Below are 15734 nucleotides of genomic sequence, written 5' to 3' on the forward strand. Positions count from 1 at the left end.
TCAGCAGGAGGAGAGGCTGTGAGGCTCCAGCTAGGCTGGATGGCTTGTTTTCTTCCACCGGGACAAATCTGATAGAGATTAGAGAGCTTGTGTCATCAGCCTGGATCTCTGGCTGTGCAGTCAGTCAGACATATGGCAGAAATTATCAGAGGAAGATGGAGATTACCAGAGGATTAGGGCTGATTCGCAGCCCTGAGCAGAGCCATTGTGTCTGCACCATCCTGGTTCAGGCGCAGCCGGTCTGGGAGCCACATGCTTGAGGCCACTCGCCTCGTGTGGGCAGCACCAGGAGCCGGCCCACGTTGGTCTGCTTCCTTTCGCCCCGCAGCAGTGACTTACCAGCTGCTGCCTGTCCCCTGCTCCCTGAGGACCCAGCAGCAGATGGGTGACTTCCAGAGAGCCATAGCCTCTGCCATTGGCGTCAGGAACAGGATGGGTCAGGGCATGTCATCTGATGGGTGACCCTTTCTGGGCAGAGGGGTCTGGATAACAGCGTTGGGCAGCAGCTGCTGTAGAGCGCCGGAGTGAAGCTTTTCTGGGCCTCCTGGAGAGAGCTGCTTCTGGGGAGTCCTGGCTCCCTTCATCCCACTGTCAGATTTACACGTGGCCGTGAGGGGTGTTTGGTTTTGTAGCAGTGATGTGGCAGAGGTGCTGCCGCTTGGGCCAACCAGCGCTTGCATGCAGCGCTTCTGTCTGCACTGCCGGCTGCTGCTGCTGGTGCTGTGTGTCCGTGCGGGGCTGAGAGGAGCCTTCGGTGAGCTCCTGCCAGATGAAACGTCTCAGGCCAGAGTGCTGGAGCCGGGCTGAGGTGCTCTCCTCGCTGGGGAAGGTTGGCAGTGCGAGGGGTGGGCAGTCCACGGGCTCAGCCCCCCATAAGCCCACCCCTGCAGCCATATCCCTTCTCCTGGGATGACAGGGGTGATGCCTGCCCGCAGCAGCCTTCCCGTGGGGCAGGGGAGGGCTGCACTTGCCCCTCGGGGTGCAGGAGCTGGGCGTACACAATGAAAGGGCTGGCTGTGAGGGACAGTCCTTGGGTGGAGAGGCCTCTTCACCCCGTGTGGCAGAAAGGCTGCTCTCCCAAGGAGACCTGAGGTGTCTTTTCCCTTTGTGTTAGTGCCAATATTGGAGTCTTGTACGGAAGGACATCTTTTGGCTTGACACAAAGGCCGCCCTGTTCCCTGGGAGCTGAGCTGTTGACTCCGGTTGTGTGCAGGATGCTGTCCGTGCCCCAGGCAGGCAGCGCAGTGTGCAGAGCTCTTGTCACCATGCCCCTAGGAGACACGGCTGCTGCAGGGGCCAGGTCAGGTGGAATTCTTCAGACTGAGGGGCTGTAGAAACAGGGGCGCAGAGTAAAACAGAGCTGAGCCAGGGGCTGCCTGTACCCAGAGGCTGATGATGCTTTTGTTACCGCCACCCCCCAGTGGTGACCTGCAGGTTTCGGGAAGTGCCCACTGTACATTCAGCACTGCACAGAAAGCAATTGGGAAAGACAACTTCACAGCAATCCCAGAAGGGACCAACGGCATAGAGGAACGAATGTCTATCATCTGGGACAAGGCAGTGGTAAGAGTCACGCCAGGGAGAGGGCAGAGTGGGCAGGGTTGATGGGCACCTCAGACACCCATGTTCTCACCCCTGCAGAGCAGAGCACGCTGCTTGTCTCCTCTCTGGCTTTGAGAGTCGCAACAAGCCAGAGCAGGAGAGGCAGCTGTCATGGGTTGAAGGTGAACATCCAGGAGCTGTGACTGTGTCCCCAGTTTTTGGTCTGTCTGGTACAATAGTAAGACCAGCCACAGCGTTCTGGGCCCAGCCAGCCAGTGGCTCGTGTGGGAGTGAGTCTGGTGCTTCATGGGGCTCTTACTCTCCCTTTCCCCGAAAGAGCACTCAGTTCTCTTCGTGTCTGAGCAGGCCACAGGAAAGATGGATGAAAACCAGTTTGTGGCTGTGACGAGCACTAATGCTGCAAAAATCTTCAACCTGTACCCACGGAAAGGGAGAATAGCAGTGGGCTCAGACAGCGACCTGGTTATATGGGATCCTGATGCAGTGAAGATCGTCACAGCGAAAACCCATCAATCTGTAAGCCCTCTGCTCATCTGTGGGAATGTTAGAGGGCGGGAGGCGAGTAGGACTGTATAAAGGCTACCTGGCTGCTGGGAGCCTGGTGCTGCCATGCCGTGCTGGGCTCTGAGGAGGAGGGACTCTGAGGAACCCAGGCGATGCCAGCTGTGGCTGTGAGGTAGGATGTCTGTGAGCCCTGGGCTCTGCACATGGGGCTTTTCTCACCCTGCTGTGCTGTTCTTCTCCTGAGCCTGGCCGACACAGGTGTAAGGACATGCATTCTTCTTATTTGGGTTCGTCTTCGGGGTACAAACTTTTCCTGGCTTTGCCAGCGTGCTTTGTTCATGCCTTACCTCACGCCTAGGTCCTGCCCTCTGTTGTAGGAGTCCTTACTCACACCAGGCTCCGAAGCAGCAGGTCCTGGTTCATGTTGGGAGCTCTTGTGGGTTCTTAGTTTGGTGGACTAGTGAACTAAAGGAGGCCTCTGGGGCAGGCAAGGCCATTACAGGTGTCCTCTCCCTGCTCTGGTGACTTCAGCTACGAGGTGTGAGGGCTGAACAGTCCTGAGTGGGTAGGCAGTGCTTATGTCGCTCCTTAACGTCATCTCCTGGTTGCTGCAGGCGGCTGAATACAACATCTTTGAAGGGATGGAGCTACGTGGTGCCCCGCTGGTTGTCATATGCCAGGGGAAGATCATGCTGGAGGATGGCAACCTGCATGTGACCCAGGGGACTGGACGCTTCCTGCCCAGCAGCCCTTTCCCTGACTATGTCTACAAGCGCATCAAAGCCAGGAGGAAGGTGAGGAGACGGGGATGCCAAGAGGCAGAGTTAGGAAACTGTTAGCCCAAATTGCCCGTTTCCCTAGTAACTGATTGGTTTTCCACTGCTGTTCTCACTGAACTCTGGAAACGGTGCTGCAGACTGGTGTATTTTGAACCTACAGTTGGGATAGTTGAGGCCTGGGTAGAGAGCTTTGACCTTGGAGGCAGATGCCTCCAAGGGGCTGGATCAACAGCAGGTGATGGCTGCCCTTCTTGCTGTCCTGCTGCAGCAGGAGTCTGGAGGTAAAACACAAAGAGACTGGGCAAAATGGCCTTCTCCTTCCCCATCCATGCAGCGTAAACCCGTGCCTGTTGTACCGGGCTCTGCGCACTTTGCAGGGTGGGAGTGAAGGGGGGCTGTCACACCGGGGGTGGGTGGTGGGGCTGTGCCAGGCTTCAATGCCGCAGGGAGGTTTTGGGCATGCAGGATAGAGGGGCACAGTGGGAATTGCCTCTGCAGTGGGACTGGGGAGCCATGGATCGCTGGAGCATGATGCTGCTGTGGCAGGATGCTCCCTGGGAGCAGAGAAGTGTCACTGTCCTCTTTTGTCTGGTCACAGATGTCAGATATGCATGCTGTGCCCCGGGGCATGTATGACGGACCCGTGTTTGACCTGACCACCACACCCAAGGGGGGCACCCCTGCAGGATCAACCAGGGGATCCCCCACGCGGCAGACACCCCCCGTCAGGAACCTCCATCAGTCTGGATTCAGCCTGTCAGGTGAACACACGCGGTGGCTGGGATGGGAGAGCGCAAGGCCACTGGCCACACTGTCCCAGCCCCTGGTCTGGGGCAGGACGCAGCTGGGAGATGGCCTGGGGCAAGCTGAGCACAAGAATGGAGCATGGCAGGGTGAGAGCCAGTGTGTCCCTTAAAGGATATGGCTGGAGCTGGCCCCCCACCCTGCTGCACCTTGCAGTAGAAGCAAGGCAGACTGTGGCAGTGGAGGTGCCGGCACAGCATCAGACCCTGCTGTTGCTGCGTGGGTCTGTTCACGGAGGAGCATCTACAGAGATGTTCAAGCCACTGCTGCTCTCAGGGTCGTTACTGGAGTTGGAGAGGGAGCAGGTTGCTGTAGACAGTCTCAGCAGGCCCTTCGGCAAGACCCCAGGCTGCCTGACTGCTCAGTCCTGTGAAGAAAATGGTCTTAACTTTGCCTTCCCCCTTCTCTTTGTGCTTTCTCGTCCTCTCCCAGGTACCCAGATCGATGAAGGTGTTCGCTCCGCAAGCAAGCGCATTGTTGCGCCCCCAGGAGGCCGCTCCAACATAACCTCACTGAGTTAAATGTCCCTGCCAAGAAGGAAACAAAGTCCCTGTTCAAGCGAAGGAAGAAAAATGGTACATTGGTGTTTAAGAAGGAAAAGCAAATAAACCTGTTCTGAAGAATCAATAAGCCTGAAGCCTTATGTTTCACAAATGCTACTTGCTACCTAGCTTTAAAGATATTGCTTCATTTTGTTTTATGCATAGCCTTAAAATTCTGTTGTTGTTGTGGGTTCGGTCGGGTTGTATTTTTACTCTTCCTTTCTGTATGCATGCCGCTCAGACAGGTCGCTCGGTTCAGTGTGTTATTCGTGTTGAACGCGTGTGGGATGCCGCGGTGCAGGACGGCGAAAGGGCCAGGCAGGCGAAGTGGCGGGGGCCGGCCGGGAGCGCAGTGTGGGACGGGGAGGGCAGGTTCACGGGAGCTGGTAGGGGCAGGTGGGTCTGTGTCGTGTTCATGTCCTTCGTCTCCACCCAACGCTCATCGGCATTTCACCATGAGGCCCATGGGGGAGCCCGAATCATCTCTGTAACAGCTGTCACAGCACCTCGTGTAAGGAGTTTTACTACTTTGTACACTTTATTAAAAAAAGAAAGTTGTTCCTTCAAACAACTCATGTTGCTGGCTGGCTTTTTTCTTCCCCAGGCTGCTGCCACCGGGCAGGGGTGCCGTGGAGCTGTGCCCTGCAGGCGCGCTGGGCAGTGGGGGCCCAGCAGGGGCTTTGGGTGGTGTTTGAGCTGGAGGAGCTACAGGGCAGGGACGGGCTGTCAGATGGAAACGATGTGGCGCTCGCTGCTGTAGGTGTCAGGGTATTGGTGTCCCTTCCCCGGCAAAAGCAAAGGTATTGGCAGAACAGTGAGTTGGAAGTGAAGGTCTGTTCTGTCTGTCGGTCCGGTCCCCGGCTGCAGCCTGACGTGGCCATCGTGGGCTGTTGACACCCGGCGGGAGCTGCGCTTGTCACCTGTATGGTGACAGAGACCGGCTCCCCATGGTACTGCCTGGGCTTGGTGTTCAGGTCTTCCCAGATGGGGCTTGCTTGGAGGCTGTTTTCTCTGGGCACCTGTGAGTTAAATGCTCCCTGTCTATCGAACGGTGTTTACCAAACCAAGAGTCACTGCCTTCTAAAGCTTGCGAAGCATGCAGAAAAAAAATCTTGATTGGTATTTAAGTATTACAAAAATTAAGTGTCAATTTGGGTTGTGCTAAATAAATACACTTTTTTTTTCTTCCTTGAGTATTTGACCTTGAAATATTTATTTTTACATGCCTGCAACTCAGACAGGACAAGTTGTCCATGCAGTAGTCCTTAAGGGACCGTGCCAGAACAGTCCTGCCAGGGGTGGGGAAGGCTGTTCATACTTACAAGTTTTACAAAGTTCTGCTATCAGGTAATCTAAGATTTTTCCCTGTTGCCTTGTAGTGATTAAGCTGAGACTGTGCCTCCGTTTACAGAGGAAGAGGGAAAAGGGGAGATGGTTGTAGAAGCCTTCAGGGAATTTTTAAAGATGCGTTGTTCTTACCATTTAAGTGCTCAGTATTTGGGGGTTTTTTTTGGTCAGCCAGTACAATGGTATTTATGCAGCAGTGGATCTTTCCCCAGCGAGGAGCAGGATGAGTTTCCTTGCCTGGGGCTCCAGATAAACACATTTCTAGTGTGTGAACCTCTACCATTACCTGCAGCAGAGGGAGGCGAGCGTAGCTGTGCACAGTGCAGGGACAGGGACTGCTCTTGGGACAGTCCCTCTGGACCCCGCCTGGCCCCAGATCCGGGGTGGGAGTGGGCAGAGAACAGAGGATCGATGGAAAGCGCTGCCAGGGCTCTGGGTAGCCTCTCTGGGAGTGACACGTCTGAGGGCAGAGGGACACGGAGACCCCCACCCCGCTCAGCAGTGTTACTGCTAGAAAGCAGGGACAGCTGGGGAAGGGGAGAAGAACACAGCGATACTAATTTAGATGAGCTGTAATTTAGCAGGAGAAGGTGGCTTTCCCATTGCCATGACCTCCTTTGAGGACTCCGATAACCACTTACTGGTGAATTAATTCCACTTCAGCTTTGCGGCTCCCTGGACAGAGAAGGGTGAAGGTTTCCCAGTGGGTTGTTACCATGCAGCGATGCTGCTGCCCTGGCTCCGCAGCCCTGCACACACTGTGCTGCAACTGTGCCAGCAGCCCGACCTGAGCAAACAAAACCAGGCTACCAGGCACAGCGTGTGGAAGAAGGTGGTGGTGCTGCAGTGCATCAATCCCTGTGCCAGCCGCACGCGTGCCAGCTGCGCAGCGCGAATGGAGGAGGTGCTCGCAGTGCGGTGCCAGCATCCTCCCTGTGCCCTACCTGTTAACAAAGATACCGGGACCTACAACTGCATTTGGTGCCACTCACATCTCTGTTAGAAATCACTGCAAAATAAAATCCGGATGGGTGAGAGCAGTGCAGCTCCTGTCCCCAGAGCCGTCAGGGTGGATGCTCAGAGACAAACACCAGAGCTCTCTCAGCACAGACTGCCCGGAGAATCTGGCCCCCAGCAGTGGTGGGAGAGGGCCCAGATGGGAACCTGTACAGACCTGTCGAGACCATGCGGGACTGCCCTGCTCGGCCTTTCTGCAGCAGAGATGGTGGCAGAGATGTGCTCTGCTGCATCCCCCAAGAGACACAGCCAGCACAGGGGGAGACCTGGTATCTATCGCAATCCGCAGGAAGGCTCTTAAAACCCGCTCTTACAGCGAAGGCACACGCTAGGGACCAGCTGGTGGTGGGACACCACCACCGTTGTAGGAGGGACCAGAAAGTGGAAAACACCTACCTAAAACTTATTTTTAGGCAAACTATGACGGAGCTGCTCCGTGCCAGTATGCCCGGTACATGCCCCCGCAGAGGTGGACGGGCAGGACACTCTCATTGGTTGCTCGGACGGGCCATCCCCTGCCCTGGATTCAGGCAGGCTCGGGGAGACGGAGACACTGCTCTCCCAACAGCTGCAGGGATGGCTGATGGCCCGTGCACATGCATAAACCACACATTTCCCAAAGCAAACCCACCAGCCATCAGCAGATCACGGAGAGAGGGATTATTCCTGTGTCAGTCTATCTGAAGCAGCTATGAAGACCACTGGGAAGTGTACTGCACACAACCTGATCTTTTTGCTGTGTCAGTAATGGACTGAATCCACAGCTCCATGGCAGAGGTTGTCTGAAAGTCTCCAGCAGAGGAAAAGCAGATTTAAACTGAGTCCAGTAAAGTCCTAGTTGGCTCTAGGCAGGAGGAACACCCATTCTGCCTCGCTACACAAGTGACCTCAGAAGTAACATGGACTTTCGCGCATCTGGGAAGGAGCCTTTCATTTACTGTTGGTTTTATTCAGCCTTTTTTTGAGTTGATCTGAGTTAGCCAGAGAGAAAGACAGGAAGGCACAGGGGATACAGAGAACACCTTTGGACAAATGGTTCATCATGCATTCATCATATTGCTGAGAATAGGAAAAATGTCAAATAAGGAGGTGAAACATCAGGTCTGCCAAAGCGTTTAAATAATAACATCATTCCCAGCATTACCGTAATAGAGATGCTTTGGCCAACCTCAGTCTTGACAAAGACCGTGACAGAGTACGGCTGTTGCTGCAAACAGTAGCTGCTTAAATGGTAGAGCAATTAAAAATACACATTTGAATTTACCTCTGATGTTGGAAGCCAAACCCCATCAGACTCAGTGAGTAGCAGCAGTTTAATGTGATGGTGAATGGGTTTTTCAGGCTGACCTGGAAAAGCATCTGGGTGCTGGTTATTCGCCAGTGCCCGGTTGTTACCTCTTCATTTCCATGTCTGTCTGCATGCTCTGAGCACCCACCACCCACCGCGTCCAGGAGCCATCACGGAGAGGAGGACCGGATGGGAAGCCTCTGCGGCTCCTCCCAGCTAAGGAAGGAGACCATTGCCACTTCCAGCCCTCTGTGCCCACGCTCACGGGACGTTTGCAGGAGGCCACCTTTGTAAGCAAAGGCCACCTTTGTCACTGTGCACTGGTGGAGATGCTGCAGCCGATAGCAGCCTCTTCCAGCCAGAGCCATCACCTGTGCGCCCCTGCGGGAGGCCCGACCTCCACAGAGCCCGGACCGACAGCGCTGTCACAGACCCACCACCAGCAGCGATATTAGTGATGACACCTCTACGAACGCTGCACACTCAACCCTTCGGTTACGCCGCTGGCAGGCAGCACCGCGGGCCGCGATGGGGGCTAGCCAAGCCGAAAGGGTGAATACCGAGTGGCTCATCTGTTTTCACACAGTCACATTCCTGCCAGCAAGAAAGGCAAAATAATAGGACCCAAGTCTAACGGACTGCGGCAAATTGCGGAGGCAGGACCCACAGCCTCTCCCCCCACGCCCAGGCGGTGGGGTGGAAGCAGAGGGAGCGGGTGCCCCGGCCCTGGGCTGCCAGCAGCATCCCGGCAGCAGGGGACAAGTCCGATGGCCCGGTGTCATGAAGGTGGGTGGGTGGGCACTGTCCCCACAAGGAAAGGTCCAGCAGGGGCTGTGCTGCTCTCAGAGGTTGTTGTTCTGTTTGTCCTCCTTGTACGCGCCTCTGCTTTTTGCCAGTGTTACGGTCTCCTGGGTGTCGTTGTGGAGATGTCTCACTCTTCAGGAGAGAAAGGGACAGTCAAGCTGTGAGGGACAGCCCAGGCAGCGCCGAGGTCCACGCAGCTACCTGGGACCATCCCAATCCCTGGCATGAGCTGTCACTCGCCCCGCAGGGGCTGCCCTGAGCCCCCACAGCCCTGAGTCCCCACGGTAACAATCTGTCTGCACAAACCGGGCAATGACCATGGCTCGTGCTGTGGGCCCAGCCCTCCACCTCAAGAACAGAAATGCCGCATCGGTCCCCGGCAGATGACAGGTCGGCCAGCATTCACCATACCTGCTCTCCTCAACTGCCTTCTCAGTGAGCTCCTAAAGCCCCACCTGCAGCGTTTGCCAAGGTGGCCCAAACCCCACATCTGTCAAAAGCCAGAGTCTCCGATGCTGCCTCTGTACCAGGACTTACTTTTCTCTGTTGAAAACAATGAAGTCCCTCTGGAGCATCTCTAGGTGCTTTTGAAGGTGGCAGGCCTTTCACATTCAAATAGAAAAATAAAGAGATCATAGAATCATAGAACGATAGAATAGTTGAGGTTGGAAGGGACCTTTAAAGGTCATCTAGTCCAACCTTCACAGCTGACACAGGAAGACATCACAAGGACAATTTCAAGGCAATATGGAGATATCTTTAGGTATAGAGCATCTTTAGCACTGCAGTGCAGAGAAAGGCATTAAGATGCTCCTCACACAGAACACAAAAAAAGGAGAGGGCATCTCCTCTCACGCAAACCCAGTGTGTATATATGCTGCCTTTCACCAAGGGAGAGTCTTGGGAATAAAATTGGTCACACGGGAAAAATCTGCTTGCTCTCACCTGGGAGGAATTGCTTTTTCTGGTGTCTTTCTCCTTCTTGGCCAAGCGCTTCTTTTTCTTGTGAAGCGGTTTGGATTCTAGGATCATTTCTTCCAGTTCAAAGGCCGGGTCACAGTTCAGTCTACCTTTCTGGGGGGGAGAGAGAGGTGGCCTTGAGTGATCAGAGCCTGTCTTGAAGAGTCTCTCATAAACTGGGCCGCATCTGGGAGCTGAATTTTGTAAAAAATAATTACAACTGCACACACAGCCAGCACGCCTGCCGCACTTCTTACGTATCTGATCAGCTCCCTCAGCCAGGGGACATGTCAAGGTGTGACATTCGCTCTTTCTGTGCTCACTGTCTCTACTCAGCGCTTTGGCTGCTTGGACGTGATGGCGAGGACGGTGTGACGGTGTGCCTCGGCTGAGCTGTGCCTCTGCTGGGGGGCGCACAGCAGCCCACGAAACTGGTTTTAAAGCAGTACACTGTGCACCCACCGCAGGGAAAACCAGCAACGGAGGGGGGGGGAATACATACAACTAACAAATATTCATCATTTAGCCCAACCTTTGTTTGGCTGAAAAACAGTTAGAGTAACACTGTGCACAACAGTCCTTGGATTATTTTCCGTAAGGGTTATGTTACTTCTGTGCTGCTTTAATCCAATTAAAACAGGATCAGAAACACTGATCTATTGTATTTGTTATTTCACTATGATCAATGGTCTTGTTAGGGAGAGTAATTACAGGAAGAAACAATTATCATATAATGGCAGGTGATCGCCAGACTGCTAATGAACCGATGTCTGTCCATTGGCTTTTGCATTTGAGGAGCTAGTTAGTCCTAAGCAGGGCTGCTAAGAAACACAGTCCAGCGCAGGACAGCTCACGGGCACTGTCAGTGTCTGTTCCATCTACCGTGCCACCGACAGTCCGGAGCGGGTAAGACCAGTTCTGCATCTAGAAATTCTGGCAATATTGTAAACAGAGCAGATCAATTTTAGGGCACCCACGCTTTGTAGTCATCCCCCATTACTCTTTATTACACCCACAGGAAAGTGAAAATTTTCCTCTCGCCTCTCTGTTCCCCTGTCCTTTATATCTGATGCTCTTGTGGAAATTTGTAAGAACTTCCCATGATCTGGTGCCTGGGGTGGGGGGAGGCTGCAGCGTGTAACGCTCGGGCACATCGAGAACCTTTTAAAATCAAACTGCCTTACTGTGGGAATGAATTCCGGTATTATCCTTTTCTGGAGAACAGCATCCCAGTTCACATCTGACAGATACGGAAAGTCCTGGATATCTTTCAGCTGAGAAAAACGCTTCTCGGGGTTTGGCTCGAGCAACTGCAATGAGAGTTAAATGGAAGAGGTGCAAAAGTGAGACACTGTGAGGTGAAATCAGAGCTGAGGAGCACACAGATGTGTCTGTGGCACGGTTACAGTAGGTGACGGCTGGGGCAGGGACACGGCCACCAGACTTCTGAGCGCGCGTCTCTCAGCAGCCGCTTTTCGAAAAGGAGCCAGTTTTGCCTGTGGCAGGTGGGATGGCCAGAGGAGCCGGGAACTCCGAGGGCTGCGGTGATGGCACGCAGCTACAGAGCCCCCAGGGCTGGTGCTCCAGGGCAGCACTGCCTGTCCTCAGCGCCAGGGTTAAGCACGAGGCTGATGCAGGTTTCCAGTTTGGGCTGGACCGCAGGGTCAGCCGTGCCTCACCCTGCGACACGGAGCAGCCACTGGAGACACCACAGCCTCTGTCACGGCTGGGGCTCGAGGAGGCATCCCGGGGACGCCCCACGCCATCCCCCGTCCCCACGGGTGGGACACAGCGCTGACCGGGGCCGGGGACACGCAACGCCAGTGGCACTGCATGAACACGGACACATCGTGCTGGTGCCTCTCTGCTGTTGCCCCAGCTCAGATTCACTTCACCAGCGTACGCGAGGGGCTCACAGTCTTTAAATCTATTTATTCTCATTTTTATGAACAACTCTCATCCTCAGGTTAGGAGCAGGCGATCAAACACAGACATCAAACAATTTGTCCAAGGTTAAAAATAAGCGTTTGTTTCAGAACGGGGAGTTAAAGTCATGCCTTTGTGTCCCCAATTTAATACCGTATCAGTAAAACATCCCCTGTTTTCTCACTCTAGTAATGGAATATTCCTAAATATAATTCCAGTGTGAAATAATGGATTCACACTGCTTATTTTCAGTGTTTTTTAACATCGCTGTAGGAGTTACTTGTGTAGAGGAAATGGCTGAGGTTTGTCTCTGACTTTCAAGGACTCAACATTGCAGAAGCTCCTGATGTACTCCGAAAACCTAGCAGGAAAACGGGCGATGCAAACCCCATGCAAGGGGTGGACGCGGTGAGCCCCAGCAGCCCCGGTCCGGCGGGTGTGGGCAGCGAGGGCCGTGCAGGGTGAGCAGTACAGAGACGCCCCACGCAGCCCCTTCCCTCTGCCCGGCTCCGTGCGCCCGTCCTAATGGCAGCGACGGGGCTCTGCCACGAACGACTGTTTGCATTGAATGTTAATAAATACAGAAAGTCACAGGAGATGTTTGAGCCAGGGCAGAACCACAGTTGGCCTCATCCATAATAGATACGGCTGTTAAACCAGATGCAAAGGGGCACTTGGAAATTTAAATAGTTGTGATATTGCATTATTTATTCACTAGGGAGCCTATATGGCTTGCGGCATGTTGTGGTCCAGGGAAAGACTTCTAACATAACAACACAGAGGACATCTGCAGTAAATATCCCTATATTACTGTTAGGCTTAATGGAATATTAGCTCCATTTAATTTTAAGCAAATGGAAATAGTCTTCAATTTTCTTCTTGGAAAATATGCCATGATTCTGTCTCAGCAAAGAACTGATGTCTCATTTTCATTAAAAAGTTTGAGAGTATGTCAGTAGAGAGGACAAAATACTTCTATATACTATCTGGAACAAAAAAAAAAGATGAAAGCTACATTAGGTAGTACTTTACTGCCTATGCTTACTTGAAAATTAGAAAGCTATTTACATACTTTCCAAAATTTGCAGCTAGTGGTGTTAGGCAGGGTTCAGTATTTCAGCTTTGCTGCCGCTGTATGCAAACACTCTCTGACACTCTCAAGCAACGGCTTCGTTTATTGAAGCTATAGCTATAGAAGATATAGTAATGACTTTGAAGGAATTTTGATAATGGCTTTATTAAAAAAAGAATTAAGGTGGTGCATAAACCTCATGGCATCAAAGGACTTCAATGGCTCAGCACTTCTTACAAATCTTTTCGTTATTGGGAAAAATGGCTTTTTAGAAATAAAAGAAAATTATGCATTATTTTTGCCAAATTTTTTGCCACATACATTAATATCTACTTCTAAGTTACGTCATTGCAGAGAGACAAAGTCACAGGAGAAACTCTGGAAGCAAAGACTGCACGTGTCCTTGGAAGAGCTGCATTAGCAGCTGCTGCACTTGCCAACAGAAGCTGCATCCCCCTCACTCCAGGACGCGGTACTGCTGGTCACCACATCCTTGTGGCTACAACATCAGAAGTGGATTATTTACCATATGGTGCCATCTGAAGGTCAGCCCGTACGCCAACCGCTTCCACGCTGCCCTCACCTTTTTGATCAGCGACACCATCTCTGTGGACCAAGCAGCGGGGTACATCACTGTAGCTGTCTTGAACACGTGAGCGATTTCATGTGTGGAAGTGTTGGCGCGAATATGATACGGCCTCTGTGAAAAATGCCACAAGGAAAGCATTTTAACGTATATCTGTTTTTTCAGACTCCTTGGGAAATCTTTTTAGAACAAAGAAGCTCCAAAGAAAGTCTCTTTGTTTGCCCCCCAGGCTCCCGCTGAAAGCCTCTCCCCGTGTGATTGTAGCTCAGTTGAAATAAACAAAATAATAATGTCAGCAAGAACAATGGTAATAACCAGGTGTTTAAACAGCATGACAGATAGGAGGCAAACCCCAAAAGTTAGAGTCATTAGCCACCTTGTGTTTGCTTGGTCTTTTCAATAGTTGTATCTTAAAGGGCTACGAAAAAGGATTTTATATGTATAGTGCTGTGGTTAGAGCATTCCCAATGTTCACTGTAAAACATGCTCCTGCCTTCAGTTCTTTGCTCATGTTGGAGATGACACAAGAAGGAGCAAGATTTCTCCCACCTATTAAATTAGCTGAAAAAATGATGTTCTGGGAAGGGTTACAGGTCCCGGGTGTGACACCACGGTCCGGATGACCCGTCCCTTCTGCCCCATGCCCAACGTCCCACCGCAGGAGCGGCGCCCGCTGAGCACTGGGGAGCTCAGTCTGGGACGATGGGCCACGCACAGCCGGTGTTACTGGCCAGGTGAAGTCACCCCCACGTTTAACTCCCAACTACAACAACACTACTGCCTTGCTTTGAAAGAGAATATGCAATGGCAGAGTGTTTCCATTTTGAAAGATTTTTGACTCCCAGATTTTTACGGTATTTTAGGGGGGTGAGGTAGATTTAGAAAATAGTACCTAAAAAAGGTCAAATCCAATCAGGTGCACTGTGCTTAACATGTACCAACAGTAGATGGACCTCAAGGTCCATGGGTCCATGGGTCACTTCCCCCATGCCGTGACCACCGCTGGTGCCGCCATCTTACCATGGCTGTGCCGTCTGGTCTGAACACCTAACAGCATTTCTACTCCCATCTTTGGAACGAAAGCCATCACGCCAAAAGTCAATGTGATGACCAGTCCTGCAATTCATTTAACATTACAAATGGAAAACTCAACTATTATATTAATATGCTTACAGGGGGCACATGGCTTCAGTTACCCAACAGGTTGAAAACCGTGTCCCTGTAATGTGTATTAACTTGATGGCTCACAATTTGAAACACTCAAATTCATTTGAAAATCTGTTCGTTAAAATACATCCAACAAAACATTTTTTTAGGTATCCTGCAAAGATTGATGATAGAGTTTCTTAAAAATGTGTTTTGCATACTTGCACTGAAAGAAGACGTTTCCTAGCCTCACAAGATTTTAAACAACCTTTTGCTAGCTGAATGTAGTTTAAATAATTTTGTCCCACTTTTTTGCATAACACTTCCAAAACACTAATCTGACCGTCTGTCTACAAGGCCCCCAACCTTACCTGCTTTCGCAGCAGAACACCGATGTGACAGGCAGGGATTGTGCTTTATTAATAATTTACACATTGCGATTTGCTTTTGCTCAAACTGCTCAGTCTTATCACAACAGCAACAGCCCTGCCCGGCTTACGCCAACCCAGAGGCCCCCGGGCGCAGCGGGGAACTGTCGCGACGTGCTATTCTGTATTGCGACAGTTTCTCTTCGAGCTCTTAGCTGTGACACAAGAACCCTGGTGAAGATGAGGTTTCTGCTTCCTGTGCCGGAATAACCCTTAAGGCCTTGAATTTGGCTCAGCCCTTTCATCCCTGTTATAGAGCATTAACCCTTCCAACAGCGTTCAGGGCAAGAGATGGACGGACTGACAGGAGCCGCGCGCACCGTACCCGGGTCCTGAGCAGCTCGTAGGCGGTGATTCCCAGCGACCACCAGTCCACAGCAAAGGAATAGGCGGTGGGTTTTGTGGAGTTAAACATTTCAGGTGCTGCGAAATACAGAAAAAAAGAAAGTTTGCTGTATTGCAATCTCAAGTGGAAAGGAGCAACACAGACCACTTGACCCACGCCACAGACAGCATCCTGCTATTCTGCCTGGGACACAAATTAGCATGTTACCCATTACCACGCCTTTGATAATTTCTGCTTTTTTCTTCAAAACAATGGCATACATGGTAGGTTGGTCCTTTACCAAAGCACCGCTGAGGTAGACACGAATCAGAACACACAGGTTTCCCGCAGCAATTAATCTTTTGGTCTCTGTCTGGTTCCTCGCCTCGCAATGCAGAACCACCCCACGCTGAGGAGCCGCAGCGCGGAGGGACACCGTGTGGACCACCCCGCTCTCCCACCCCGCGGTGCGCGGCGCAGCAGGACCGGCCGACCTCGCGTCCTGCTCGGCACTGAGCGCCGTCTCAGTGCGAGCCAGACCTGACCCAGTTCCCAGCACGGCAGCGTAGCCCAGATATCTGCCTGCCCTCGAACAGACCCTCCTGGAAACCTCAGCCCTGCTGGTTGATTACGTGTGCAATTA

General features: G+C 52.3%; 2 protein-coding genes across 2 annotated transcripts in view; one reads left to right on the plus strand and one right to left on the minus strand.

The window, feature by feature from the left end:
- The window catches only part of DPYSL3 (dihydropyrimidinase-like 3), a 17235-nt gene extending 12717 nt beyond the window's left edge, over nt 1–4518 (plus strand). Inside the window, exons 9-13 of the mRNA XM_009880903.1 lie at nt 1422–1563; nt 1909–2079; nt 2682–2861; nt 3445–3607; nt 4083–4518. Coding sequence (XP_009879205.1) covers nt 1422–1563; nt 1909–2079; nt 2682–2861; nt 3445–3607; nt 4083–4171 — 745 coding nt within the window. The 3' untranslated portion in view covers nt 4172–4518. The remainder of the gene's footprint in view (nt 1–1421; nt 1564–1908; nt 2080–2681; nt 2862–3444; nt 3608–4082) is intronic.
- Nucleotides 4519–8686: 4168 nt separating this feature from the next.
- The window catches only part of STK32A (serine/threonine kinase 32A), a 30692-nt gene continuing 23644 nt past the window's right edge, over nt 8687–15734 (minus strand). Inside the window, exons 7-12 of the mRNA XM_009880904.1 lie at nt 15092–15189; nt 13190–13306; nt 10793–10918; nt 9594–9722; nt 9186–9250; nt 8687–8780 (exon numbers count right to left, since the gene is read on the minus strand). Of these exons, the coding sequence (XP_009879206.1) occupies nt 8687–8780; nt 9186–9250; nt 9594–9722; nt 10793–10918; nt 13190–13306; nt 15092–15189 (629 nt within the window). The remainder of the gene's footprint in view (nt 8781–9185; nt 9251–9593; nt 9723–10792; nt 10919–13189; nt 13307–15091; nt 15190–15734) is intronic.

This window comes from Charadrius vociferus, unplaced genomic scaffold (assembly GCF_000708025.1).
Source record: "Charadrius vociferus isolate BGI_N301 unplaced genomic scaffold, ASM70802v2 scaffold53, whole genome shotgun sequence".
Classification (NCBI taxonomy): domain Eukaryota; kingdom Metazoa; phylum Chordata; class Aves; order Charadriiformes; family Charadriidae; genus Charadrius; species Charadrius vociferus.